Source organism: Crocodylus siamensis, chromosome 1, assembly GCF_052110815.1.
Source record: "Crocodylus siamensis isolate JL-2025a chromosome 1, ASM5211081v1, whole genome shotgun sequence".
NCBI classification, from domain to species: Eukaryota; Metazoa; Chordata; order Crocodylia; family Crocodylidae; genus Crocodylus; species Crocodylus siamensis.
Window position 1 is genome coordinate 68,484,948 of NC_143395.1, and position 12,425 is coordinate 68,497,372.

General features: G+C 42.2%; 1 protein-coding gene across 1 annotated transcript in view; it reads left to right on the forward strand.

Annotated features, from left to right (window-relative positions):
- HUNK (hormonally up-regulated Neu-associated kinase) overlaps nucleotides 1–12,425 on the forward strand; it is a 38,116-nt gene that overhangs the window by 10,544 nt on the left and 15,147 nt on the right. The window contains exons 4-5 of the mRNA XM_090031402.1: nucleotides 3,835–3,973; nucleotides 10,293–10,420. Of these exons, the coding sequence (XP_089887528.1) occupies nucleotides 3,835–3,973; nucleotides 10,293–10,420 (267 nt within the window). The remainder of the gene's footprint in view (nucleotides 1–3,834; nucleotides 3,974–10,292; nucleotides 10,421–12,425) is intronic.

Here is a 12,425-nt window from a genome sequence, read left to right on the forward strand (position 1 = left end):
CATCCTGGCATGCTCTCTAGGCTGGGTAGGCCTCTCTGCTCCACAGCAGGGCTGGCCCCTCCCTTCTGCTCTCTGGCTGGAGCTCCGGCAGAGACTGCAGGTACAGCAGGGTCTGCCTGGCTTCCCCCTGCCCTACATCCCCTCCCCCCACACTGCTCGCTGCTCAAGCAGGAATCTCCCTCACCTCCCTCCCATCTCACACAGCACAGACCCCAGCCTCACAGACCCCAGGCATGTGGTACGCTAGCTAATGCTGACAGGTGTGTGTGTGTGTCTCCATTGTCATTGGGACAAGTAGACAAAACAGTGACTGCTTAGGGGTTTTTTGAGCTAATCAACAGGTCAGCTGGTAAGCAGTTTAAGAAAAGTTTAAACTAATGGAGAGAGGCTATTGTTTTGCTGATGGAGCGATAAACAGTTATTGTCCCCCTACTGGTTTGCTTGCCTGTCAGTTTGCTGTAGACAGTATTAAGAAGCAGGTAGGGAGATTGAAAAGCTCTGTATCATCAATAAATGCATGCACTGCACACCCCACTTGCCTCAGAGTGCTAGCAGGGGGCTGTGGGCTGGCAACACTCCCACCCCTTGAGCAGCAAGTGGGGAAAAGCCTGGGATAGTGCAGGCAAATCTCCCTAATCAGAACACCCTGCTGGGGTTTGGCCATGCCCCATCTCAGCTCAGCACTGTATAAGGGAAGGGAGGGCTGCTCTAGCACCCTCCAGCTTCTAGCCTGAGCCACTGCAGGCATGCGCCTGAATTTCCTCAGTCCAGAGAGAATGTCTGTCCAGTTAAAAACTGGTTCAGCCTAGCCAGGTTAGACTAACCTGGAAAGGTTGATCAATTCAGGCTCAGGCTTTTTGAATGTCTATCCTTATCCCAAGGGTTCCATGACATGGGTCTGGCCTAGTCTCCAGGCAGTCTTCATGCCTGCCCCTTCCCCACCTCATTACTGGAACTGGCCACTGTGGTACACAGCTAGAACTCTAATGCCCCCCTTTTTTTACCATCTTTCTCATAATGAGCTGTCTCCTCACTCCCTGCTTGACTGCAGACCCTCACCATGTCCCCTAGTTCCTGGGAACTTAAAAGTGTGAATCTAAGCACTTATCTCTGGCTCCTCAAATAAGACAAGCATGCTGTAGACTTCAATCAAATGCAGGGTATTGAAGTCTACTAAACTAATTTTTAGGAGAAAAGATAAGGCAGAAAAGTGAAAACACCCCAAACTCAGGTCACCCACCACCTGGAACCACCAAAACATGGGGGCAAACATCTTCTCCACTGCAAGGTATTCTGGGCTGGGTGCTCACTCCCAACCCTTAGTATTGGAGCTACAGCACTTCACATACCGTTGTGAAATAACTTCCAATCGGTGACTGCTGGGTATTGTATGTGTGTCTTCACCCTGAGCCAGCACTCACTGAAATTAAGTGATGTTTCATAGGAAGGAGATATTCCGGGCTCATTAAAGATTTAGACAGACATTCTTTTATAAGTTACACCTGAGCCACATGTTCAACACATTCCTTGCAAAACATAACAGCTAGAGACTTAAGTTAAAAAAAATCAGGCCTGATCTGCATTATGGCTTTCAGCCAGGGTTCTGGGGTACCCAGTGGTCTCACAAGATCCTTTGAGGGGTGCTGCAAGGAGTGAGGACATTAGCAGATAAGTTCAGACTTAGGCTCTTCTCTGCTTGACCACTGCTCCATTCCCACTTACCACCCCCTCTGCCAGAAGGTAACCACTGTAATAATATGTTTTTGAAATGGGGTATCACTCAGTTCACAAAAGTTATGGAGGGGTGCCTTGAGTCTATCTAGAGGATGCCACAAATCTAAAAAAGGTTGAGAACCACTGCTATAAAGCTCTTCTAGAATAGCCATATTGTCCAGGAGTACAAAAAGATAATGTCTACTAGCCAATATGGCTATACCCACAAAGTCCCTTCTGTCCATACTTTCTACATCTCCACTAGAGGGCTCTGCAGACAAAGCTGTGCTCTCAGGAAACAGACATAACCTTCTGTCAACTTTGTGCCACCATAGAATTTTCATAGCAGCACGAAGCAAAAGCAGATATATGTAGCCTTCGTTGTGCCACAAATGTGGTCCCAAGAAAAAGAAGTAGTAATTTGTACTGCTTTACTGCAACAGACATCTAACTGCTTTATGGTAGGGAAGGAGTGGCAGCCTGGACCTGTCTGCATTCTCCAACTCCTCTGAGCAGACACTCTTGGGGTTTGAGGAGCTTGCTCCTGTATGCCCCAGGAATTCCTGTACAGGATCGGACCCCTCAAGACAAGACCCATTTTAATTCACTGATGTAACATGGGAGTGCCTGACCAGCTTTCCCCACTTCCAGAGACACTCCCCCTCCCCCGGATCTCTGGAGGGGGGCAAAGCTGAGATTCCTCACTTCCAGAAAACACCCCCAACAATCTCTGGGTTATGTCTCTGGAATTAGGGAACATGTCACCCATCCTCCTGCAAGATCAGCAGGGTGATATGTGTTTTGCCTAATAAAGTAGATCAGCTGTGCTGAGATACATCCCAGCACAGCTGATCTGATTCATCTGGCAACGTCTGTTTCTAGCCTCAGAGTTATAGTGGCAAAGGCATGATATTGTAACATGAGAATTAAATCTCTGGAGGTCAATAAGGCAGTTTCCTCTCCCAGCTAGTCCTCCAGTAGGGAACACCCCACCACTTATGAAACCAGTGCCTTAACTTGCACTTTTTATGGGCCTGATCATAGGAGGCTATGATTGTCTTTAATTCCCATTTTCAACAAGAGTTGAAGATACTCTGCACCTAAAATATAATGCCTTAGGGCTTGTGTACTGTTATACTGGCCACTTAGATTGGCTTTTAAACTTGTAAAAAAACCCACCCCTTATCTTAGTCAGCTTATGAGCAGCTTATTCATTTTAGTTAAGCCTGTTTCTAATTTAAAGATGTAGGAGAGATGTATTCATTTTTTAACTGCTGTATCCACACACTTGGGGCTTCTAGTACTGTTGGAGAAAGGATATACAAGCACTAAATCAGCCTTAAATAGCTGTAGTTTCCCAGAACCTGCCCTAATACTCAGACAGACAAGGTAGGTGTTTAGACAGGGTCTATCTAACTACTTCAAAGAAAAGCTAAAGTTAGTCAAGACAGCATCTGTTTAGTTTTGTTTGTTGGTTTTAACCCTTTCTTCTATTTATTACATTTCCCTAGCACTGTGTTTTAATTAAGCTATCCTTAGTCACTGCATTTTCACAGCGGCTCCCATTGGGAAGTCTACAGCAGGAGCCAAGACCCATTTGGACCTGCTGATATAAAATTATTGATCAAAGGTGGTTGCCTGATTTAGGGACCCAATGTAAGAGAGAGGTGAAATGCTGAATTCGTATGGGCTTGTGACTTGGAAAGAGTGTCCCCAGAGAGACTGCTCATTCTAGAACTGTAACACTAGTCAATTTAAGCTAAAGCAAAGTAAACCGAAACAAACAAAAAAAATCAGAGCAAATAGTCTCTTGCACCTTTTACCTTAAATCAATGTAAATAGATGTCTTTACTCATCCTACTACAGCCCTCCTAAGTCTTTGTATTATTCAAATGCAGAATGTTTATTTTATGTGTAGTACACAATACATGATATCCTTATTATAAAAATATAGCCATAGCTTTTTATTATAATATGTTAAACAGAATAGCACAAAATAGTCTCATTCATAACGTTGCTTGTTTTTGTGTCTTCTTTTCCTGTATTTGGCCAAATGTTAAGCATAAAGTCTTCCCAGGAGACACTACAAAAAATCTGTCTTTGTTTTTGTGAATCTGTCAGATTTTGGACTGAGCAATGCTATAAAGTTTGAGGGTCTCTCTCAGGAACTGCTAAATACCCAATGTGGAAGCCCCGCTTATGCAGCCCCAGAAATCCTAGCTCATAAGAAGTATGGCCCAAAGGTGGATGTCTGGTCCATGTAAGTAGATTTCAAAGTACACTTCTCAGAAACTTATGAACATAGAATGACATTAGATAACACTTTATATAAAAGTTGGGGACACTTCTATTTTGAGGCATCAACAAGGAAAACAAAGATTAAATTGGGGCATCACAGAGACTAAGAATTCTGTTTTGTAGAAGGTTTTGAGATTTTAAAATGTGTTATTCTTTTGATGCGCAGAGAAAAATGTGGCCCTTCAAAATGGTTTGTGAAAAGACACAAGAGATGCATGCACTCCATCTCTCACAAAGCCAATAGCCTGATTACCCTAGGATTTTTGAGAACCAGGTTTGGATGTCTACACAGAGTTTGTCAGAGCCTCTCTCTCTCTCTCTCTCTGAAACTTTTGTCCAAACGAATACATTTCCACAAAAAGTGTTCTCTCTGACAAGCCAGAATTTTCTACCGAAGAAACATTCCCCCAGCCAACCTTATAGAGAAGTCTTGAACCCAGGAAAAGATACATCTGCTAACAAATGAGGAAAGATAGTGTTGTTCTGTTATAATCTATAGTTCATTCCCTTGGTCCAATACTTGAGTCTCTTTCTCGGGCCATAGCACTTATCTGATAACTCTTATCAATATAAGCCTCATAGTGGAGCAGTGTGTTTAGATTAGGGTGTCAGATTCAACCCTTTTTGCAGGCTGGATCCAGACATGGCTGAGGCGAGGAGCAGCAGGACATGAGGCAGCAGGAGTTAACACAGCTGCCACTTGCCTTCTGTCAGCAACATATCTCCAATGGGGGAGGCTCCATGTGTTGGACTTTAGCAGCAGGCCCTGTTTCTGATGGCCCTATCCCCAAATGCCCACGTCTTTATGAACTCCTCAGGCCAGATAATAAGCTCCATGGGCTGGATCCAGTCACCTGGCAGGCTGGATCTGGCTCCTGGGCCATATTTTACCCACCCCTGATCTAATCCCAGTTTTAGCTGATAGACAGTAACTACCTCCTTTGACCTCTGCCATCCCATTATCACCAGTTTCTTAACAAATTCCAAATGTGGAGGCCATGTTACAAGTAGCATGTAGAGATGTTCACTATGTTGGTATAAGACCGAAGAGTCTGAAGAAAAATGAAGTAGCATTCAAAAAGCATCTTTTCACACTGTTTCATGTATTAGAATTACAACCTGTTAATTGTACAGAATTACATCTTTCACAGTTGAACTGAATCACTGCATGCAGGTAAAACAATAGTTCCATATTTAAACTGTTTTTTCCCCAGCCCTTTGATTTTTATGGATCTAGTTAGGAAAGAGACATTCCACATCCATAATTTGACCAAACTTAGCTCATATTTAATGTGTACATTTACCCATATACCAATCTCTACTTAAATGGTTTGGTAATTACAATATGATTTATACTTAGGGATCTACCTCATTTGCAGTGGCATCAGGCTCTGTTTTCACAGCAGTGTGCACTGGGGCCTCCCAGACATCCTGCCCCTCACTGGAGACAGACAGATGGCCACCTGTTAACCTCTGGCAAGGGACAGACTATCCAAGGCCCCAGGCCAACCCAAGGCATGGTGGGGGAGGTCACAGCACTCTGCCGCAAAAATCTCTCCTTCACCTTCCTCATCCCCATTCTCCTCCTCCCATGCTTCATGATGCCAGGGCTTTCTGCCTCTGTTTGCAGATCCTTTCCCTCTTCCCCACTTGCTGGTCATTTTCTTTCTTTTTCACAGTCCCTGCACTTTTTTGCAGAGACTGGACCTTTTCACAGGGGACCTACCAAATTTGCAGTTTCGGTGAAAGTTGCAAAATTGCAGACTCAGTAGGTCCCTACTTACACTCATTCCTCAGACTACAACAGCATTAAGAAGTGAGATCAACAGGCATGACTGATCACACTAGAGATGGACAGTAGCATGGAATAGAAAATAGAAATCTGCTGCAGCTTTGAGATTTAAAAAACAACTAAATCCCTTCTTTAATAATACAGTATAAATATTCATCCCAATTCTAAATTCTTAGGAAGACTATTACCTCACTTCATTTATACATGAAAAAGATAGGGTAGGAATCCTGGTCTCACTGGGTATGTCTACATGAGATGACTTAATGCGCAGTAGACTGTTCTACTGTGCATTAGCTCATCACGGCAAAAACCATGCTAATGCACTAATACACAGTAGATTCTTAGCCTTTTTTTTTTTTACAGGCAGATCACTTTTTTTAATGGACTTCACAGACCAATGTTCTTATCCTTTTTATTTATTTTTTTATGGACCATAAATGTATAGACATTTGGCAACCATGCCAGAGATTTATCCTTTCTAGTATACAAGTTCAATGGCTATTTAAGTATTTTATACAAACCGGAATAGCTCCAGCAAAAGAACTAAAGGGAAGCCTATCCTAAATTATTCTAACCAAGTAGATGGGATTCTTACCAGGCAAGCCAGAGGCCCAGGTTGAAGCTGTCTGTGAGCTACAGTCTCCACTACATTGACCTTTTGTTTATTCAAAGTACAACAGTGTCAACTGGAGAGACTGAAAGCCTCCTCACATGTAGTGGATTTCTTGGGAGGCGAGAGATGTGGATTCATATATGATGAGACAGAGTAGGAAACTGAACCCAGATGTCCCAAAACCTGGGTAACTGTTATAACACCTAACATTTTGAATCAAGATAATGCCATCAGTTTCATGAAAATCTCTCAAATTATTTGGCAAAAAAACCCCTAAATGTCCTACCAGAAGTGCACTCAGGATACAGGCATGGCTCTCAAAGATACTGCATGACAAACACAGTATACTTGATATACTACAAAATGATTTATGCAAGCAGCTTCCATTATATTGCTACAATATTTGGAGCTGCTTGCTAAAACAGCATCTTCAATTGCCAGCAGCTATCAATGATCAAGTTTTCAGAATGAAATGGCTTTTTTGAATACTTGTTGTTGGTTTGGGGGGGGGGGTTACAATTTTTGCAACCTTTTATCAATATTTTTTTCTCAAAATATTTTTCAATCTTGTTTACTAAAATAATTTTAAGAAAGAAAAAAATCACAAAAATTGGAAAAAATGTATCAGTTTTTACAAATTGGGAAACTCAAAAATGTGTTAACACTTTTACAATTATATATCCAGAATTAAACTTACTTCATACTTCAGATGTCTGCAGAATGGATGCAAAAAAAAAAAAAAAATCAGCCTGAGAACCAATTATTGATCTCAATCTGTTAATAAGAGTCACACACGCAGATCAAGGATTGTGTAAAACATATATACAGCCCTTGGCATTTAATTCAAAAAATGTTTGTTTTAAACATGAGGAAAAATAAAGAAAAGGATTTACAGTTTGGCTTTTTATTGCTCATACCTTCATCATGGAAAAGTAAGAGAGAAGTTGTAACCTGAACAATAAGTTATTTCTTTTTCAGCTCAACTGTCATGAAATAAGCATGTGATTCTAAATCAACCAGTTCAGTGCAGAAGTGCTGACTTCACAGACAAAGGTTGCTGGGTAATGGTAATCACCAGAAATAATATTACAGTGACTCAAAATCATGTTCCAACAACCAATCAGATTCAACAGCAATACAATTAGAGTTCTGTGAAAGAAACGCCACTGCTTCCTTGGCTTATTAATGACTTTTGTGTGTGGGATTTTAAAATTCTTTGGAGGACTGGAAAACGATTAGCTTTCATACATCAGCTGGATTAAGAAAACAGCTGCTGTGTTATTCAAACAGAGCCAGACATTTCAGTGGGATGGAAGAGCAGCAGTTTGTTACAGCCAATAAATTTTCAAGCTTAAGTTATTATCAGTTTCCAGCTATAATTAAATATTTAATACATTGCTGTTAACTAATTACATCTTGTGCATTACCTTTTTAAAGCTATTATGGCTAAAGATCCATGTTATCCCCCAAATTCTCATGCACTGGGGATTTTGCAATCCAGCTGACTGATAAAAAATGACATCCAGTCAAAGGCACCAGTCGTGTATATTGTCAGTAGCAATTTAAAGCATGTGACAATGGCAGTGTTCACAACGTTGAAAAGAAAAATGTATTTAACATTATATGGCATTAGATGTCCATGTACACAGTATATATTATTTTGACCCATCAAAGATTACCCAGAGACACTTTTTTACCTTCAGAACTTTTTCTAGAATTTGGCACACCAGTAATCAAAGCAACAAAAGCATGGATGCTTCTTCAGTGCAACATGATCTCTCCGCACCCAGATATCCTTTTGGTTGAGAGCTCCAACAGGAAACTGGGAAAACATTACTTCGAAGAAAAATCATGCATCTCTGAAACAATTAGCCTCTAAGGTGCCACCCTATTATCTTCTGCCTCATTAAGCACCTTTCTATTCAGGGACTGGATGTGTCATAGGATTTAATAATGAAGATAATGAAGCCTTTGTGTATGGAATATTACTTGTTGACTAGAATCTAATATGAACCTGGGAAAGATGCCACCATCCTATGACTTGCTTTTGCCCGAATGAGAGAAAGAGACTGCCTTTGAGAATAGGTGCCCACATAAAAAAGCAGCATCAAAATTATCACAGCCCCATGCAGGCATAAGAAAGAGACCAAGGAGGGCAACTGGTGGGAAGGAAAGACAACAGGGGGAAATGTTTGGAAGGGCAAGGGGTAGACTCAGGCTACTTAACTCTCCTACCACCTCTCCTCAAAACCACCTGGCTCCCTACCTGCTGCCTTTGTTCCTACTGCCTGCCCATCTGCACTGGTGGGGTAGACAAATTTAAGACAAGCTTCTAATAATTACTTTCTACACATGGAAAATTATAACAACTTTATACATTTTTCATGCCTAATCTAATTATTGAGGAGTAATCTTAAATTCAAAATCATCCTGGATTCAAGTAGATACGGTATACAGCAACTAAACGGAACCTACCTGTGGTCAACCAAGTTTAACCAATTTTTCAGTAATGCTGATTTTTATTTTTCGGTCTTTTGTATTATGTAGTCCACTTGGAAGCAGGGATGGTCCAAAAGCAAAAGACAGGCTAGACTGTAATATTTTCCAACTGAATTGGGACAAACAGTGCCATGAATAGTGTACGATGCCCTGTTCAGAGGGGATTTCAAGATCAAGTCTGCAAACACATGAAAGCTTGATAAGCACTGAATCTTGTAGATACTTAAAGGAGAAGATCTAGAAGGGTGGAGGTGCAGTAGCATGGATGCACCCCCTTTTCAGCTGATTACATTACGGGAGCAACAAATGGGGACTTTTTCTTAAGTCCCAAAAACAAGTAAGAATTCCCCACTTCTTTCCCCTCCATGTTTAAAGGTACGTCCCTTCCGTCCCCTCTCTCCCCCTCCCCCACCCACTACTGCCACTATTTCTGGCTGCTCCGGAGCCCTCCAGCTGCGCTCAGCCAGGAGCAACTTTGGAGCCCTTTCTTTCTCCCAGGTAATCTGGTTGCCACAGCAGGAGGGGGAGAATGGGAGAGGGGAGGGAACATGTCACTGAGCACAGGGAGGAGACATGGAAGATCCTTTATCTCCTTGAGGGACTTTTAAAAAGTCGCTTGATGCTGCTTCTGTGGTGCTGTCTGCCCACCCTGATGAGGCGGGGAGGGACTGGGAACCAGGGTGCAGCCACCTCTTCAGGGCAGGTCACTGATCTCACACCCTCCTTTTCAAAGTCCTGGATCTGCCCATGAGTGCTTATCCAAACTGAATCGCTGACTTAGTTAATGCCTGTATTAGCAAATTTACTAACTCCTATGTTATCAGTCTGTGCAAATCTGAATGGATATAGACATTTGGATCTTAACCATCATCTCAACCCAGTGATTCCATGTCAGAGCTAAAACACTTTATTTGGATGGGCTTTATATCATGCCATGACATTGCATGTACTGTACTTACTTTGTAAAGATATAGCAGACATCCATCTTCCCCATCATATACATCCAATGCCATTCACTCAGATTACATTTCCCCACTATTCTTTTTATGCAAACCATACCTCCTGTACTGAACAATGCTATTCTAAGATTAGAGAGAGGTAATTAGCCAAGTTAGCCAGAAGTAAGGAAGAAGACAGGGTAGATTTGCACCTTATGCTATGCACCTTAGTATATTAGGCACAAATCTAGCCTTCCTTCTCAGGTTAAACAGCTTTTACATAAAGAAAAGATTTTTAGCTGACTAAAGATGCTTAGCAACTATTTGCAGGCTGCTCTCAATAGCAAAGGCCAAACTATGAAAGCTGAATCATAGTTTTTTATCTGTATTTATTGTAACTGTATACTGTTTTGATACATTTGTCTTTTTCCCTTGACAGTGGTGTTAGCATGTTTGCTATGTTAACTGGCACATTGCCCTTCACAGTGGAGCCATTTAATATCAAGCAACTACATCAAAAGATGGTCACGGGTGAAATCAGCCCCATTCCACCAGATATCTCCCCAGGTAATTAACTCAGATTTTTATGTATATAATATAGATAATATAACATTTCCTAATACTCTCACTGTTAGGAAGGAAGATAGTGATACCCCTTTAGCGTCCTTGTTATGAGGAGATACCATAATGTGATCATTTTTAAGTGGCAAAGGAGCTGAGCTACCTCTTTCAGTCATACTTGTTTTCTTTTGAAAATAGCTTTTATTATGCAGGCAAGTTCTCACATTGTCTAGATTTCTTAATCTTGTCTCACAGGTCATTAGAAGATGATGCTGTTTGCCCTCTAAAGATACAGCTTGATTCTCATATACAGTAAAAGGTCTTAAGTAGAGATAAATGCTATTCTTCCTTTTACACTTTGTGCTGCTTTGGTAGTGTAACTGAAACAGTCCCTCAGAGTTTTGTTGAGTGTGCTACATGCCAACATTAAGAATACATTTGATTAATGCCTGTAAAGTTTAAGTTGTGAAAACCTTAGCTGGCTGTCTCAAAGAGCTGCTCAGTAACTATGACTCTCTTAAGAAGGAGGCAGCTCCTTTAGAGGTGATGGTCTAGTTACATGGTCGCAGCAGGACTGAGCCCAGTATCTGCCCATGGTTCCCACCATGGGCTAACATGAGGGGTGGTCTCCAAATCTGGTGCTCAGTGCAGTTGGCTGGGGAGTGGTTTCCCCCCAGGCACCTCACCAATATCTGGGAGTATCCATAGGCCAAACCCTTTTTTCCAGCAGCCTCAGCTTTCAGCCATAACCACTGCTACATTGTATAGGAGTGGCATATGCTCAGGGCAAACAGTGTAAGTCTTTGCATTCTGAATAAGGGTGCCACCTGCAGGTACCCTCTTCTCTCCAAGCAACTAACGGCCATCGGCCACATGGCATAGTGTTGGAGAACCTGTGTCAGAGCTGGGACTGACTGGCAGCAATGTCTGTTAAGCCCCGCCCCCCGGCCAGAGGTGTTTCTGATGACCTGATGACCCACATAGGCTGTTAAGCGTCGATGGTCATTTGGGCTGGCTGTGCATCAGGGCCAAGGAGGTTCTGCAGCCTTCCTTAACACCCTCAGGAAGGCCCGAGCTGGGGGGATAGTGTTGTCCAGTTCCTATGGGGTGTTAAGCACTGGTGACCATTTGGGGAAGGCAACAATCAAGGCCCCTGCTGTCCCTTAAGGCCTTCAATCTGAAACTAGGATTTGATGGATGCCTGAACTGAGATTGGTGCTGCCTCAGTTCACTAAACAGGCTTAGCATCATGGCCATTTGAGGGATTCATGGCCTGCCTAGACCATCATTCTCCTCTTAAGGCAGAGCTGGAAGTGGTTCTAACTAGCTTGCTGTATTATTAAGCATCTTGCCTTGTCTCCTTTTGTGACAGGTTGCAGATCAACTGTGCTGTGTTTCCTCTTTCCTGTCATTTCCCATCCAAGTTGCTTCCCTCCACTGCATTTTTTTTTTCTCTACAGCTGGGCAATTGTGTAATGGTTATGCTCATGGTAAATGGCTGATAATAGATTCAAGACAGTTATTACTAAACTTCTGTCTCAGGTTGGATGGGCCATCTAGGGATTTGACAGGCCCGAAATAAAACAAAACAGCTCCCCCCCTTGAGGGTCATCAGAAAAGCAGAGACCATAAAATATCATTTTTTAAATTATAGTTGGTTGAAAATGGAAGAATTTTTTGTGTCAGCAGTTCTGTTCTCAAGCTGCCAAGGCCTGATGTCTACAGCCTGCACCTACACTCCAGCGAGGCCTAGACCCTAATCATTTTGGGCCTCAGATCTCAGACCAGGTCTGGCTTAACTCATTAGGGTTCCAGTCAGGTTTCTGAAATCAGTTAGCTTGCGTGTGTTGTCCTTACATTGTCAAGGTCCACAACTGATTCATAATTGGACACAATAAGTTAACTGATGATCAGCAATGATAGATTAATTATTGGGTTTTTTCAGATTAATTAAATCCATAACTACACTCTAATCAACCACAATGTAGTCCAGCCCCAGTTAATTTTCAGG